We start from the raw sequence: 17,395 nt of genomic DNA, 5'->3' as shown, positions 1-17,395 counted from the left end.
TATCTCATAACCTCAGGACTTAACAACACTTGCTACTATCCACCAACATCAGATAACTAAACCAGCTTCTCCTATGAACACTACTCCTAGAACTGGGTGTACTTGAAATAGACTGACCTCTTGACATCAGGTTCAATTAACTCCTTTCACTTTCCGGCAATTCTCTGCTTCGCCCTCTCCTGTAACAAGTTAACAGGAAAACCACAGGGATCTGACCAAGATTAACTATTGCCTGTCTGCAGTTGTGATCCACAACAACCACATCTGCTTCCTGACATATTAATTGGCCTAAAATAAAACATAAATCCAGCAGACTTGCCTAGTGTTGTGTACAACCTTTCCCAAAGGGTTGACCAACTATCACAGGGTTTGAGAGAGTTACAACTACAGAATGATAGCCTAAGGGCAGCCCTAAGAGACAACACCCCTGAACCACAGGTGTGTTTACCTGAGAGGTTCTCAGGCAACAGGAAATCATTCAGGCAGTTCAGGAATGCCTGTTACCTCCTCTTCCAGATGAGATCATGGACCTATCATACTGAGAGACTTAAGGTGATGACAGTTATTTCTTTTTTATCTGGTGAACCCAGGGTATGGGCTGACAATTTTTTTGAAAGCAATGATCCCATTCTGGGATCCCTCACAGACTTTTTTACACAGATGTGATTGCTCTACGAAGATACACAGAAACAGCTCACAGCAGAGGCCAAGATGCACTCCCTGAGACAGGGCAGACGCCCAGTAGAGGAGTACTTAACTGAATTTTAGCTCTATACCAAAGATTCTGAATGGAGCAAGATTGCCCTGTGCAACCAATACCGCTTGGGGTTATCAGACACCTTAAAGGACGAACTTGTCCGTATTGAACTACCCAGGACACTGCAAGGTATCATGAACTTATCCATTCAAATTGACAGGAGGATCAGAGAGAGAAGGTCGTAACGTCAACAAACTGAGACCCCTCAGAGATACTCTCCAGCTCCTCAACCCTTAAAAGATACATCCGTACCTATGGAGTTAGGTTTCACCAAAGGGCCTCTAACGTTGGAAGAGAGACATCGCCGACAACAGAAAAACGTATGCATGTATTTTGCCTCACCTAATCATCCAGTAAAGGACTGTCCTCTGCTTCAAAGCCAAAAAAGAAGTAAGCCAAAAACCATAAGTGATTGTTTGACTAACAAGGTTGTCGATATTGCTTATTGTACCTTATGTCTATCCTTACAGTGGGACCTCCAGCCCTTCAAGCTGAAGCAATCATTGATTCCGGTGCATACTCCAACTTCATGGATCTCTCCCTTGTGAAAAAGAATAAAATACCCTTACTTGTTAAAGCAATTCCAGTGTCGATTCGTGTAATTGATGGTACCCTTGTCAGCTCTGGTCCTATTACACACCACACGATTTCACTCAAAGTTACTATAGGTAAGGGACATTCTGAATACATGAGTTTTGATGTAATTCCTTCTCCTTTATATCCTGTAGTGCTAGGACTGTCGTGGTTACAACAACATCAACCGTCCATATCTTGGCAGTCTCTTCAGGTTGATCTGAACTCCACCTATTGTAGGAATACCTGCTATCCCCAGCAACAGCTGTTACAGCTCTCTGGAACACCTATACCTCAGGAGTATCATGATTTCCTGGATGTTTTCAACAAAAAACAAGCTGAAGCTCTACCTCCCCATCGTATCTACGACTGTCCCATTGAGCTCTTACCAGGTTCCAATATTCCCTTTGGACACATATACCCCCTCTCACAGCCGGAACTGGTTCATCTGAAGGCATATTTAGACGAGAATCTAAAGAAGGGCTTCATCAGACCGTCTACCTCTCCGGCAGGAGCCGGAATTTTCTTTGTGAAAAATAAGGACAACTCTTTACGTCCCATAATAGACTATCGGGAATTAAACAGGAGAACCAAGAAGAACAGGTACCCCCTTCCGTTGATCCCAGAACTAGTGGAGCGCCTCAGTGAGGCAACCATCTACACCAAGTTAGACCTTAGAGGTGCATACAACTTGATCAGGAATGGATCAGGGAAGAGGACGAGTGGCTCACAGCATTCCGTACACGCTACAGACTTTACAAGTACTTGGTGATGCCATTCGGGCTCTGCAATGCCCCTGCAACGTTCCAATATTTCATTAACGACATATTCAGAGACTTATTGGACGTATGTCTAGTGATCTATTTAGACGACATCTTGATATACTTGGACACTTTGGAAGATCACAAAAAGCATGTCCATTGGGTCCTAGGTAGACTGAGAACTCACCAACTGTACGCTAAGCTAGAAAAATGCTCTTTCCATACACAGGAAATAACCTTCCTTGGCTACAACATCTCCTCCTCTGGTGTTAAGATGGAAGACGGGAAAATAGAGACCATTCTAAACTGGCCTACACCTACATCCAGAAAAGAGGTCCAACGCTTTCTCGGATCTGCGAACTTCTACCGTAAGTTCATTAGTGGATTCTCTAAGATAGCCAAACCTCTATGTAAACTCACAGGAACTCAGACGCGCTTCCTCTGGAACTCAGAGACACAAAAAGCTTTCAACTATCTCAAACATTGCTTCACTACCTCTCCCATTCTCCAGTTCCCGGATACAAATCTCCAGTTTATTCTCGAGGTCGACGCATCAGAATATGCCTTAGGTGCAATTCTCTCACAATGGAAAACTCCGTCTGAACCCTTGCATCCCGTAGCATACTACTCCAGGCTCATGACACCACCTGAACAAAATTACGCTATAGGAGAAAAGGAGCTTCTGGTCATTAAGTCCTCACTCGAACATTGGAGACATCTTCTGGAAGGAACGGTCTACCCAATACTCATTTTTACAGACCAACGAAACTTAGAATATCTCCAATCTAGTAAAATCCTTTCAGCCCGACAAGCTCGTTGGAGTTTGTTCTTCACCAGATTTAATTTCCTTATTACATACCAGCCTGGTACAAAAAACGGGAAGGCAGACTCTCTCTCCAGACATCTACACCGGCCAGACCAGAGCACACAATCCCGTCCTATCTTGTCTCCGCAACACTTCCTGGGAGTTACCATGGATAGCTTACGCACTTTACGCTCTCACCAAAAGGTTGATACAACTTTCCCTAAGGATCTTCAGGAATTAGATTCTAAGGGGATTATTCATGTGCACCGCAAAATAAATATACCACCAACTCTACGGGAAGAGGTACTTCGTGAACACCATGAGTCTCCTCTAGCTGGGCACCCAGGGATCCACAGAACCAGTGAACTTATCAGGAGGAACTACTGGTGGCCTGACCTTCAGCATTCTGTCGACAGATACGTTAAAGGGACAGTAAACCTAAAAAATAATGTTATATAATTCTGCACATAGTGCAGAATTATATAACATTATTTTAGTGCTATAGTTATTAAACCTTTTTTACCCTTTGAATTTTTTTAAAATATACCGTTTTACAGACCCGCTCTCTGCTGAGCGGGTCTGTTTTTTTTACACAGCGCATCGGGCCAGCTGTATAGTCACAGCCTGGCCCGACCGCGCCATTACATTAAGTGCAACTCGCTCCTGCTGTCAGACAGAGCAGGAGCGAGCAGCACTTAATGTTATGGCGCGGTCGGGCCGGGCTGTGATTATACAGTTGGCCCGGAGCGCTGTGTAAAAAAAACAGACCCGCTCAGCAGAGAGCAGAGAGCGGGTCTGTAAAATGGGTATATTTTAAAAAAATTCAAAGGGTAAAAAAGGTTTAATAACTATAGCACTAAAATAATGTTATATAATTCTGCACTATGTGCAGAATTATATAACATTATTTTTTAGGTTTACTGACACTTTAAGTCATGTCATATTTGTGCTGTCTCCAAATCAGAAAAAAACAAGCCTTTCGGCAACCTAAAACCTCTTCCCATCCCGGAAAGACCGTGGCACAAAGTCGGTATGGACTTTATTGTGGATTTAACCGAATCAAACCACTCAAACACCATCATGGTTGTAGTGGACTTACTCACAAAGATGGCTCATTTCATCCCTTACAAGAAACTACCCACAGCCTCGGAAACTGCACTTTTGTTTCTAACACACATTGTACGTCTCCACGGGCTGCCTTCCATCATTGTATCAGACAGAGGCTCACAATTCACCTCTAGGTTTTGGAGGCAACTCTGTTCCGTACTGAAAATCAACCATCGCTACAGCACAGCGTATCACCCACAAATGAATGGACAAACGGAGCGAGTAAACCAGTGGATAGAACAGTACATACGTTGTTATTGTTGCTACCAACAAGATCAATGGGAAAGCAATATACCCATGGCTGAATACGCCTACAACAACACTCTAAAAAGTGTTCTCCGTTCTATGCGAATTATGGATTCCACCCAACTTTCCACCTCTTTCCACATCTCAATACCACTTCCCCTCACGTAGATGATACTTCAAATACCCTATCAGATGTCTTCACATTCCTCAAGGACAACATACGTTTAGCCCAACAGAAACAGAAACAATACTATGATTCCAAAAGACGTAAACCTCCTCTCTACCGCACTGGGGACATGGTGTGGCTCTCGACTAAACACCTGAAGTTGAGGACACCTTCCCGAAAATTCTCCCACCTATATATTGGTCCCTACATGATTATGAAGATAGTTAATGACAACGCAGTGACCTTGGCTTTACCCCCTGAGATTCCTGTTCACCCCACCTTCCATGTATCTCTCTTAAAGCCTTACACCCCAAGCAGACAACAGACCTCCGCTCTGTCCAACCCTCCTATGTTAGCCGAAGAGGACATCTATGAAGTTTCTTCTATTCTGAACTCCAGGCTCCATCGTGGGGTGTTGCAGTACTTAATCCGATGGAACGAGGATTCTTGGGAGCCTTCTTCCAACCTCAATGCTTCCCGTCTGGTTGCCCGATTCCATCGGATTCATCCGGATAGGCCTGGTCCTGCTGCTGCGGTGCAGCACCTTTGAGAGGGGGATCTGTCAGGTACCAGTCCTCATGCATACACCTTTAAGCTCACATTACTTAAACATACTCCTCCCCCTTCCACCTGCCAATTAATGTTTAGTGCATAGCGTACTTGCTACTGTGAAGCAGCTATTTCTAAGCTCCTGGCTAAAACAAATATTGGAAGCATACCTTACTTTGGAGTGAATTACCAGCACTAACCTCCCTCCATATTTCATTTACGGCACAAACTGAGGATTACCGCTGTATGCCCTTCCTCCCTAACAGACCGGACCCAGCCGTACTTCTGTTCAATACAAGTAACGGACCTCCTTCCTCAACCGGAGCAACCTCAGCTCCCATTTCATGCTTGCCAGCTCCAAAACAAGTATTGAGGACGTCCGCAGCTTTCCCGGATGTTCCAAAGCCTCTCTGTGTGCACACTCAGCTGAGACCAGCCTGTCAGCGTTTCCTCACTGTTGATTGGTCACCGGGTACACACCCCTCACAGTCTCGGCGTCTGCTGCAGGCAAAGTAGTTCTCCCTCTGTTCTCGTCCGCTGACAGCCTGTGCACTCGCTCCTGTAACAAGTGTATCTCATAACCTCAGGACTTAACATCTTGCTACTATCCACCAACATCAGATAACTAAACCAGCTTCTCCTATGAACACTACTCCTAGAACTATGTGTACTTGAAATAGACTAACCTCTTGACATCAGGTTCAATTAACTCCTTTCACTTTCCGGAAATTCTCTGCTTCACCCTCTCCTGTAACAAGTTAATAGGAAAACCACAGGGATCTGACCAAGATTAACTATTGCCTGTCTGCAGTTGTGATCCACAATAACCACATCTGCTTCCTGACACTAAGCCAAAGGAACACTAAGTCAAAAGTCAAATAGTGTAGTTCCTCACTAACTTTTAAACTATGTTTTTCTATTGCATTTAAAACACTGCACACATACATACACATACTGTATATACTGTACATACACACATACACATAAATACATACACACATATATCTACACACATACATACACACATATATACATACACACATACACATAAATACATACACACATATGTCTACTACACAAATAAATACACACATACACACACATAAATACATACACACATACATCTACACACATACAAATACACATTTGAGCCCTTCCCAGTTCAACACCTTGTCATATACTATATCCCTTTAAACAGCTGTTAAAACATTTATTTATATAAAATATTCTAGCCATAACACTTTACTTCAGGTCTAGTAGAATGCTAAATTTTTCAGTGCTAATATATGTTGCGGTCAAGCACTTGAAAAATGGCCTTTGCGTGAGGAATGGTCACCTACTTGATATTACAAGTCCCACGGTATGGCTTTACCGCAATCGTTATGGCCTACACTGCAACGATCCATACCGCATTTAAATACCTGTAGTTATGTTTTTTGAGAAACAAAAAAGTTTCAAGAAACACAAAAAAAATATTGTCTGACAAGCCTCTGCCTCTTTGCCACGCCTGCTGCTTCTCCTTCATTGTTCCTTAAGCTTACCCCAGCGCTCTCCGCTGTTCACACCCCTCCCCAGGGTCTTTACAGGCCTCCCAGCTGCCCAGCCCTCCCATTTTCCTCCTCTACCTAATGGCTGCCGCTGTGCGGCCATGATGCTGGTGTGCCAAAGGCACATAAAAGGTAAGTCCACCAGCGCCCGTCCACCTAGACAACCCCAACAACCACAAAACAACCAACCTTCTGGAAAACCTTGGAACCATTGGACTGAAGCAACTCATCAACTCCTCAACCCACGTAGCTGGACACACCCTCGACCCGATCTTCTCCACCTGCAACCACGTCTCAGTCAACCCCATCACTGAACTCCATTGGACCGACCACCACTGCATACACTTCTCCTTAAACAAACCCACCAGACACTTTCGGAACTGGAACAACATCACCGAAGACCAGCTGTACTCCACCCTGAACAAGTCCCCACCAGTGACCTCCACAGATGCCAACTTGTCTGCCCAAAAGCTCCAACGCTAAATAACCGACTGCGCCAACACCCTCGCCCCCCTAAAGAAACTGCACAGTCGTCAACCCACCAACAAGGCAAGCTGGTTCACCCTGGCCCTCCAGGACTCCAAATGCCACTGAAGATGACTAGAAAGAACCTGGAGATCCACCAAGACACCTACAGACAAAGCGGTCTACAAAGAAGCCATCACCACCCACCACCACCTCATCAAAACCACCAAGAAAACAGCCATCAAAGACAACCTCGCCACATACTTCCATCACAAGGTCATTGACATCTACGACAGCCTCGCATCCCAGACCTAATCCACCACCGCCGACCCACCAACCCCCACCAACACATCACCCATAAACACATCCGTCTATCCCCCATGGTCCATACAGAGTTCCCTTACCACAAAGGATACCCAAAGGATCATGCCCTCGGACCCATGCCCACATCACATCTTCAACATAGCGGGTGATACCATCGGCCCGAACTCCGCCGCACCATCAACTGCTCCATCAAAACCAGCACCTTTCCGGAAGACTGGAAGCACTCAGAGGTGAACCCCCGGCTGAAGAAACCCACGGCAGACCCCAAGGACCCTAAAAACTTCCGTCCCATCTCACTACTCCCCTTTCCGGACAAAATCATTGAGAAGGCAATCAACGCTCATCTCGTAGACCACATTGAAGCCAACCACACCTTGGACCCCTCCCAGTCCAGTTTCAGGAGCAACCACAGCACCGAGAACACTCTCCTCACTGCCACAGATGACATCCGCACCCTACTCGACCGAGGAGAGACTGCTGCCATCATCCTCCTGGACCTCTCAGCAGCATTTGACACCGTCTCCCACCACACCCTCCGCACCTGCATCCACAATGCCGACATCCACGACAAAGCCCTGGAATGGATCACCTCATTCCTCACTGGCAGAACACAGAAAGTGAGACTCCCACACTTCACCTCCAAGCCCACAGACATCAGCTGTGGTGTACCCCAAGGCTCCTCGCTGAGCCCTACACTCTTCAACATCTACATGGCCCCCCTCGCTGCCATCGTCCGACAACATGACCTTAACATTGTCTCCTATGCTGATGATACCTAGCTGATCCTCTCACTCACCAGAGACCCCACCACCGCCAAGAGAAACGTCCACAAAGGGATGACAGCAGTCTCTGCCTGGATGAGAGACAGCTGCCTCAAGCTGAATGCAGACAAGACAGAAGTCCTCCTCCTTGGACCCTCCACATCGGCCTGGGATAACTCCTGGTGGCCCACAGCTCTTGGAAACCCTTCCTACCCCCACTGACCACACATGAAACCTAGGTGTCATCCTGACTCATTGGTCTCCATGGACCGACAAGCCGACGCTGTCTCCTCTTCATGCTTCCACATATTCCACCTGCTGCAACGGATCTTCAAGTTGATCCTAACTGAGACCAGGAAGACAGTCACCAACGCCCTTGTCAGCAGTTGACTGGAGTATGGAGTCTCCACCATCAAGCTCCAAAACAGACTCCAGCGCATCCAGAATGCCTAGGCCAGACTCATCCTCGACCTCCCTCACCAATGCAACTTTACCAAGACCTGCACTGGCTACCCATCAACAAAAGGATCATGTTCAATCTTCTCACCCACACGTTCAAGGTCCTCCACAACATTGGTCCCGAATACGTCAACCACCGCATCACCTTCTACACCCACACCAGACAGCTTTGATCATCCTACCAAGCCCTCGCAGTCATCCCCTGCATCAGGAGACAGATCCTTCTCTCACCTGGCAGCCAAGACATGGAACACTCTCCCGCTGCACCTGTCATGGATCATACCTATTGCTTTTAATGCTTTTGCTCCTCCTTCCTCTTCACCTGTTATAAGCACTGATTACCATCAATTCAGTGCTATGATATTGTTTCCTCTTAGCTACATGCTGCTGGAGACTCTCAAGCTCCTTAAGATTTGACACAGTTTATTCCTTCTGCCTGTTTCAGATCTAACTGCTCAAACCTGGCTGAATCTACAGTGTCTCATTTCAGCAATCAGCTTGTTAACTCTCCTCTGTAGAAATCTTCAGCGTCTGCTTCACATCAATCAGCCTGTCAGCTCCTCTCTACATCAGACTAAGCCACCTCCCTCTGGGCAGGCTGTAACATCTCTGAGCTTGTCTGTTTTGGGAGAAGCTTTGCTGGCTCACCACACTCCCTCTAACTGGTCTTATCCCTAAAGGTTATCTGTCTGTAAACTGTTCTGGTCTTACAGAATGCACAAACCAATGGCTGATGTTACTCTTCCCATTTGCAAGATAACTGGTCCGAATTGCTCTCCCTAGCCAAATTTGTATACAATAACAACTTAAGTACGACAACCAAAAGCACCCCTTTCTTTGCAAATTACGAGTTTCATCCTACCTTTCATATCCTTAGACAAGCTACCTCCCTAACTAAGTTCAGAAAGGACCTCAAAACCTGGCTCTTCGACTGAACTGCAGCAACCCCTAGTGCATTAAAACCCTTATGGCTGAGCTACCACACTTAACAAAGACCTAATAGATAGATAGATAGATAGATAGACAAAGTACACTAACACCCATAAACTACACTATTAACACCTAAACCACCATCCACCCGCATCACAACAAATAAATAAACATATTAACCCCTAAACTGTCTTCCGCCCACATTGCAACAAACAAATAAACCTAATAACCACTAAACCACCACCCCTCCACATCACCAACACTAAATAAACCTATTAACCTCTAAACTGCCGCCCCCCCCCACATCGTTAAAGGGACAATCAGGTTAAATTAAATTTTCATGATTCAGATACAGCATGTCATTTTAAACAACTTTCTAATTTACTTCCATTAAAAAAAAATGTGAACAGTCTTTTATATTTACACTTTTTGAGTCACTAGATCCTACTGAGCATGTGCAAGAATTCACAGACTATACGTATATGCATTTGTGATTGGCTGATTGCTATCACATGGTACAAGGGGAGTGGAAATATACATAACTTTGAAATGTGTTATTAGAAAATCTACTACTCATTTGAAGATCAGACTAAGTGCTACTGCATTGTATACATAACTTTGAAATGCGTTATTAGAAAATCTACTACTCATTTGAAGATCAGACTAAGTGCTATTGCATTGTCTTGTTATCTTGCATTTGTTGATTATGCAAATCTAATGTGTTGACTGGTCCTTTAACACTACATAAACTTATTAACCTCTAAACCCCCTAACTTTAACATAATTAAAATACACCAAAATTAAAGTTACAATATACGAACTACCTTAAAATAAATAAAAACTTACCTGTAAAACAAAAATAAAACCTAAGCTTAAACTAAAAAAAATCTTACTTGTTTAAAAAATAATAATAAAAAAAAAAATATTACAAAAAATAAAAAAACACTAAAATTACAAAAAATAACAAATAATTTTTTTTTAAAATAATAAAAAATATTCCTGGGGGGGGAGGAGCCAACTGCCGGGGTGATAGGACGGATATAGCAAGAGCTCCTGCATTTAATGCTTAATTTTGGATCTTTTTCACATGATTTAACGGAAAAAAATTTCCCCAGAAACACCTATCACCCTGGCTAAACTATACCTATAGAAAGTCAATATAAAGAATTGAAGAACTTGTTGAAAATACGGCTCTTATTATGTTCTCCTTCATTGCCACGAGGTAACCAGTATCTTTGGCCTGTATACATATTGTGGAGGCTTCCTTACATCTGTCTTTCCCAGGCGCTGGGGCACGGATATCGAAACTTTACCTTCTGACTGGCAGTCTTATCTATCGACTGGTCCCTACTAATAACTGGCATCTACCATGGATCCCCATGCCCTCCTGCAGGAAATCGGCTCTCTATTACGGCAGTACCGGGAGGCCTACGCAGTTTCCCTTGACCCTGTTTGTGACGCCCTTACTCTCAACCCCTTAGACAAGGACTTCGCCAGCGCTACTTTCGTTGCGCTTACCCCTGGAGGCACAGCATTGTCCCCTTGCAGCACCTCATCACCTTCACTCTTAGAACCCCAATCGCAGGGGCTTGCCAGCTCATTGCCGGTTGGAGGGAGCTGCCTTGAGACCGCTTTGTCCCGCGAGTCCATAGCTGACTGGGGGCCTATTGATATGGGAGCTGCGGCTGTCAGTTTGGTTGCGGAGGAACCCTACAATCATAAAAACCAAATTGCAGAAATAGTGGAGCATGTAATGTTTAAGCTCCCCCTAAAGCTACTAAATCAACTGCCTGCCCGACAAAAGTTAGGCTTGGACCTGCGGATTCTAACTGGAAGTGAGGAGTCGGAGCCTAAAGTTATAATGCAATCAAAGGATGATCACTTGCATGGGACCTTACCACACTCATGGGAACTTAAGCCCCGGATAACCGATGCTCGCAATAGCTTGAAAGCTGGGGTAGGATAGAGATATTATCCCTGTCACCTCCCGGTGGTTTAGCCTATCTACACTAGATGTTGTGCTGGCTTGTCGACCTAGGAGAGACACTGTTAAAAATTTATCTGGCCGGATAGTCATTGAACTGTTATAACATTTTTAACCAATTGTCATGTATTTCTATTGTCTTGCTTAGCTGTTAGGCTGCTTGTGCTTCCTCCTCTATATCTGTATAAGCAGTTTATTCATGAGTAGAGTATGATCTATGTTTTTTCTTTAGTTAACTTGGGAAGTACAGTTATCCTTATAAATACCTTGCCTTATCAACTGTTTAGCATGCTTTGTTACAGTTAAACTTAACGTTGTGTTCATTTATTATAACCACAAGCTCCTGGAAATATACTATGTGATGGTACAAACATGGCAGGAACCTAACTTACTACGGCGCTACTCCACCTAAGAGACTCTGTTATGATTATAATTTAGACATAAGGATCTGCCGTAATAGGTACATAAGACTTTAGTGTTCCATATTGTTTTTAAATGGTTAATTTCTCCCAAACATGTCATTGGTAAAGTGTTTGGCTGCTAACTTCTGTGACTGCTTTGCTCCTTATGCTGAATATGCTTTTGCACCACCCATTTAGTTGGCTCTCGTTAACCTAATCTACACACAGCTCTATCATGCTAATATTAATACCACCCTCTATCTACTGCATTATCAAGGTCTTATGTAGAGGCTCTGGAGTACTACCTTCATGCAGAATTTCTGCCTTAGTTATTAGGTTACCTATATCGCAGAGTGTATAGACTTAGACTTATATTAGATTCTCCAGTACTTTATTTATCCATGTGCACTTAAGACTCTTAACTATTAACCTATTGTTATAAACACAATTTTAGGAGTTATAGTTTGCTTAGAGAACCGTTGTTTGCCTAAATGCCATGAGTGCAGTCCTTTAAACCAACGCTTAGAATAGGTTCCTGTTGTGGGGTATAGGGCCCATACCCTACCAGCAGGTCCAATGACCCCATATAGAGAATAGAAAATAAGTACTGAATGTAGTGGAGATAAACACCATAGTTTTTTCACACTGAGGTAACACTACCCTGTTTTAAGGAAACTCCAGCCCTATAGTACCTCTCGAGACTCTACCTATTATAATTTTATCTATCTGCACTCAGATAAAGCACAGCATATTTCTTCCCCTCTAGGCATATGTTACACTGATAAGTTCAATTTCAAGTCAGTCTTAAGCTACCTTAGCGGCAGGATTGGTTTGTGCTATTTCTTATCTTTGCAATTCCCCACGACCAATCTATACCTTCCTTCTCCTCCCCCCCCACGTAATGAGTCCCCTAGTAATAGGAGAACTAACCATGCGGTTTCTCTCGCTTATACCGCACCTTTAACCACTCCCCTAGTTCTCATTCTCTTTTACACAAAGCCACAGCCTGGGATCCTTCCTTTCTACCCGGATCAGCTGGTCTGATCACCAACGACTACCATCTAAGCCCCCATTACTAAATTACTTGTCAGGGACCTCCCTTATGACCACAGAAAACAGAACAAAACCTGGAAGTGCCCCCATTCGTTAGTTAGAAGGCTGCCCTACGGATCACATACATTACTAGGGGAGTTCATATCTCATCCCACTATATAGCACAGAATCCATTACATCCCACACTATATATCATATCCTGTACTTGTTCCTTAGCTTTAGGGATGGTTGAACTTATGTGTTAAAGTTAAGAAAAATTGAGGCTGACTTAGCAATATTCTATTTTTTTTTTTTGTGCACTACCATAATTTGAACGTCTTACACCATTGTAACTTTGACCATTTGTATTTCTACTATTTGTTTTACATTGGCTGTTTATGCAGCAACATTGTAGTGCTTTCATTTTCTTTTTCCTCAATAAAAAAAAATAAAAAAAAATATTCCTATTCTAATAACCCAGTTTAGAAAAAAAAACACCCCAAAATAAAAAAACCATAATCTATAAATAAACTACCAATAGCCCTTACAAGGGCTTTTTTGTAGATAATTGCCCTAAAGTTAACAGCTCTTTTGCCAATAAAATAAACCAAATATCCCCTAACATTACAACCCCCCCAAAATAAAAAAAAAACAAAATAAAAAAAGCCTAATCTACCCATTGCCCCGAAAAGGGCATTTGTATGGGCATTGCCCTTAAAAGGAGATTCAGCTCTTTTTAACCCCATAAAAATAAAAAAGCCCTTATCTTAAAAAATAAACCAACACCAAAAATTAAAAAAAAATTAACACTTACCCCAAAATCGGTACTCACCATTGCTGAAGTCCGGCGAAACATCTTCATCCAGATGGCTCCATCTTCATCCATCGCGGGTCCATCTTCCATCTGAATGGCAGAGGTAGGCAGAGCGGTCAGCGGAGGTAATCTGCGCAATGGAGGTCCTCTTCATGCGATCGTCCGCCACACACTGAAGATTGAATGCAAGGTACCCCTTTTATATGGGTGCACCCTTGCATTCCTATTGGCTGAAAAATTCAAATCAGCCAATAGGATGAGAGCTACTTACTTCCCATTGACTGATTGGATCAAAGTTACGGGGTGTTAGGTTTTGGGTTTAATAGTTTCATTTAGGTAGTTGAAAGGTGGGGAAAGAGCGGTTTAGAGGTTAGTACGTTTATTTAGTGTTGGCGATGTGGGGGGACAGCGGTTTAGGTGTTAATAGCTTTATTTAGTGTTGGCGATGTGGGGGAACGACGGTTTAGGGGTTATTAGACAAGGGGTTTATGTTAGGGTGTTAGGTTTTTTGATAACTTTCTTTTCTCCATAGACTTCAATAGGGAATGTGAAAATGCGATGGCGATTTCCAACTTTTTTTCTCCATTGATATCTATGGAGGAATACGTGCATGAGTACGTGAAGACGAAAATTGGTTTGTGTGCAGTATGCGGGTTACTTCACCATAACACATGCAGAAAGAAAGTTTTATTGTAACTTGTAATGGCGGTGCAAATGACATTTTCATTACAGCCACATTGCGCACGGTGTGTACGCAACAGACTTACCGCACAACTTGTAATCTGGGCCCTCAGGGTTTAATAAAAAATGTTGGCCGCATTATGATTTTCTAGTAAAAAAATTTCACTATACCAGATTGTGCACTAAATTTAGAGCACAATTGTAATATGGATAGTGCTCCACTTCTATTATAGTCCATTATGCCAGAAAATGGTTGCCTATCCAGGGGCAGAACTACCATTGGTGTAGCAGGTGCAGTGGAACCAGGGCCCAAGTCCTGGAGGGGCCCATAGCAGCCATTTTATACATAGGCGTGTGCAGAACATGTACAATCCTAATGCAGATCGGTTTATCTATCCAAACGTATTATCCAGAACAAGTATATTATTACTATTGCACACTACTGAGTTACCTGGGGGCACAAAAACTATTTTGCACCAAGGCCCTCTGTTGAGTAGGTCCACTACTGTGCCTTTCACAGCTGACCTTAGATCTGCAGTATCTCATGACTTGGTACCTTTTCTGTGTGCCAAAACCCCTATTAATATGTTTATTAATACTTTTATTGCTTCAGTGCCAGAATCTTGAGTCTCAGGTTTGGTGAACATAGAGCATAAAATAATGATGACAACTGCAAAGTGCCTCAAATAGTAATAAAATCAAGTATCATAATCTAACTTGTATCTTTAGGACGGAATATTGTGATTAAGATGAGCCTAAAAAAAATATACACTAAATATCCATAGGATGTATTTACAGACACTAATTTAATTAACAAAGCTGTTATATACAAATATTCATGAATGAAATAAAATTTGCTTCCAAAATGATGTAAAAGTTGTCATGAAAGTAAACTAGGAATATCCAGTAACTATTTATAGCTGACTGTGCATTTAGCACCCCCCAATGCCTCTTTCTTCCTTCTTGTTTTCTGTCTACTGTAGGCTTGTGGGTGACATCACTTACTGACCGACGTTGGGAACTTCCACTTTCTTTTACTTAACTATTCCATTTACTGAACCTGACAATAAATAGATGCTGGATGAGAGATGACCGATCAGTCTCTGAGAAGCTTTGAACGTTCATTGTCCTGTTCTGCTCCTAGAAAACTCTTCTCATTACTAAGATGCAGATCTCTCTGGCTGCTCTCTCTCTGCTGCTGTTCACTGTCTGCTACTCAGAGGTCCTTGGTCCACCATGTAAGTTATGACTTGAATTTACTTTATGCTACTCTGCAGTGGTAAAAATTACTGGGGTCAAGATGTGTGTAAACTTTTTTATTCTTTAATGAAAAGTTGTGATAGAAAATGCTTAATAGTAGGGTTTTGACATGAAAAAAATATGCTGATATTTCTCTCTAATGTGTGATATTTAGAGTTTGCATCAGAAAATATATTAAAGGGAAACTGAACCCAAATTTTGTCTAAAATGTTTATGTTCAGCAAATATAAAGACATTTTTTTATTAGTTTATATTTAATGTCTTCTATTTTTATTTTTTCCAGTTGGAGCTGCTGCCCCAACCTCATGTTGCTTTACCTATAGAAGGAAGCCGATTCCAGCAGGAAATATCTCTGGTTATTTCATGACTAGCAGCCGGTGTGCCAATCCTGGTGTCATGTAAGTACTGCACAACTTCTATCTGAGTTAAACAATACCAAAGTTACAAATAATCATCTTAATAAGAGGAGTCACCGTTATTTACTGCTGTGCACACTGACAGAGCAGATACAAACATTTCATTCTCTTTTTATTTCTACAAATATTTTTTTAAACATGAGTGAATGTCACAGTTGGTATAACATGATCACCTTATAGTTGTTATGTACCAGTCAAACAATAGATAAGATTTAGGGTGAATTGTACCCACAAAGAGCTCTAATTTAAATTATGTTTAACCACCAAATAAAGTAAAAATACAGTGTGTGCTAATCAGATTAAAACTTTGCAGATCCAGTATTGGATATGTGAAAATGTTTAATATCATTCTCTTTTGCAATTTACAGATTTCAAACCATAAAAAAACATAACATTTGCGCTGATCCAAGTGACCAATGGGTTAAAACTTATTTGGAGAAGAATGCAAACGCCTTGTGATTGGTCAGCTTCCTGTGATGCTGCAACCACCAATAATCCTTAATTTGAATTTCAAATATACAAATGTCCACAGCACCTCAAAGCAGAAATTTGTCCTTTTATGAGTTACGGTTAAAACATTAGTGTCTAAATTGTAAGCTGCTGTAGTTCTCATTGTCTTTATTTTAATTTGAGATGGCTACACAGTGTCATTTAGTGTTATTTTATCTGATATATACAAGAAGATGCACATTACATAACAATTCTGTGCAGATTTAGCTTTTCCTTCACTTTACATTAGATGTAGCTGAAAACTGTTAGTTGAATAGATTTAAATAGTATTTTAACATCTCTGCAGTTAGAATTAGCTTTCCCCTTATTCTAGATTTGAAACTGGACATTATAACCATGCAATTAAAAAGCAAGAACATATTTAACAATATTTTTTCTTGTGCAAATACTGCTGCAATCTAGTGCTCAAAAGCATTTTTGCAGAATTGATTACATATAATTCACCGGAATAAGGCCAGCAACCTTCCTAGTTATTCTTTGCAATAAAGAATACCACAGGAACAAGGTAAACTGGAATCTTCTTTATATATATATATATATATATATATATATATATATATATATATATATATATATATATATATATATATATATATATATATATATATATATATGCAAAATAGAAATGGCTGCAGCACACCAAGTTGGAATTTATAACATTTTTATTTCAAGCTGTGAAATACAGGCGACGTTTCGGGCTTCTGCCCTTTCTCAAGCCAAGCTCTTGGCTTGAGAAAGGGCAGAAGCCCGAAACGTCGCCTGTATTTCACAGCTTGAAATAAAAATGTTATAAATTCCAACTTGGTGTGCTGCAGCCATTTCTATTTTGCATATTAATACCTGTCAA

The 17,395-nt window shown here is 42.0% G+C and overlaps 1 protein-coding gene across 1 annotated transcript; it reads left to right on the top strand.

The window, feature by feature from the left end:
* The first annotated feature begins 15,480 nt into the window (after positions 1 to 15,480).
* Positions 15,481 to 17,091, top strand: LOC128651873 (C-C motif chemokine 3-like). The gene is made up of 3 exons (XM_053704850.1): positions 15,481 to 15,600; positions 15,906 to 16,020; positions 16,407 to 17,091. The coding sequence occupies exons 1-3, from the start codon at positions 15,528 to 15,530 to the stop codon at positions 16,495 to 16,497; spliced, it is 279 nt and encodes a 92-aa protein (XP_053560825.1). The 5' UTR covers positions 15,481 to 15,527; the 3' UTR covers positions 16,498 to 17,091.
* Positions 17,092 to 17,395: the final 304 nt, after the last annotated feature.

This window comes from Bombina bombina, chromosome 3 (assembly GCF_027579735.1).
Source record: "Bombina bombina isolate aBomBom1 chromosome 3, aBomBom1.pri, whole genome shotgun sequence".
Lineage (NCBI taxonomy): Eukaryota > Metazoa > Chordata > Amphibia > Anura > Bombinatoridae > Bombina > Bombina bombina.
This window is presented reverse-complemented; position numbering and strand designations above follow the sequence as displayed.

Bases quoted from the DNA above. Each gene is read 5' to 3' on its own strand.
- LOC128651873 (XM_053704850.1), top strand. From the start codon at position 15,528: ATGCAGATCTCTCTGGCTGCTCTCTCTCTGCTGCTGTTCACTGTCTGC. The intron at 15,601-15,905 runs GTAAGTTATGAC...TATTTTTTCCAG, and splicing joins AGAGGTCCTTGGTCCACCAT to TTGGAGCTGCTGCCCCAACC. The intron at 16,021-16,406 runs GTAAGTACTGCA...TGCAATTTACAG, and splicing joins TGTGCCAATCCTGGTGTCAT to ATTTCAAACCATAAAAAAAC.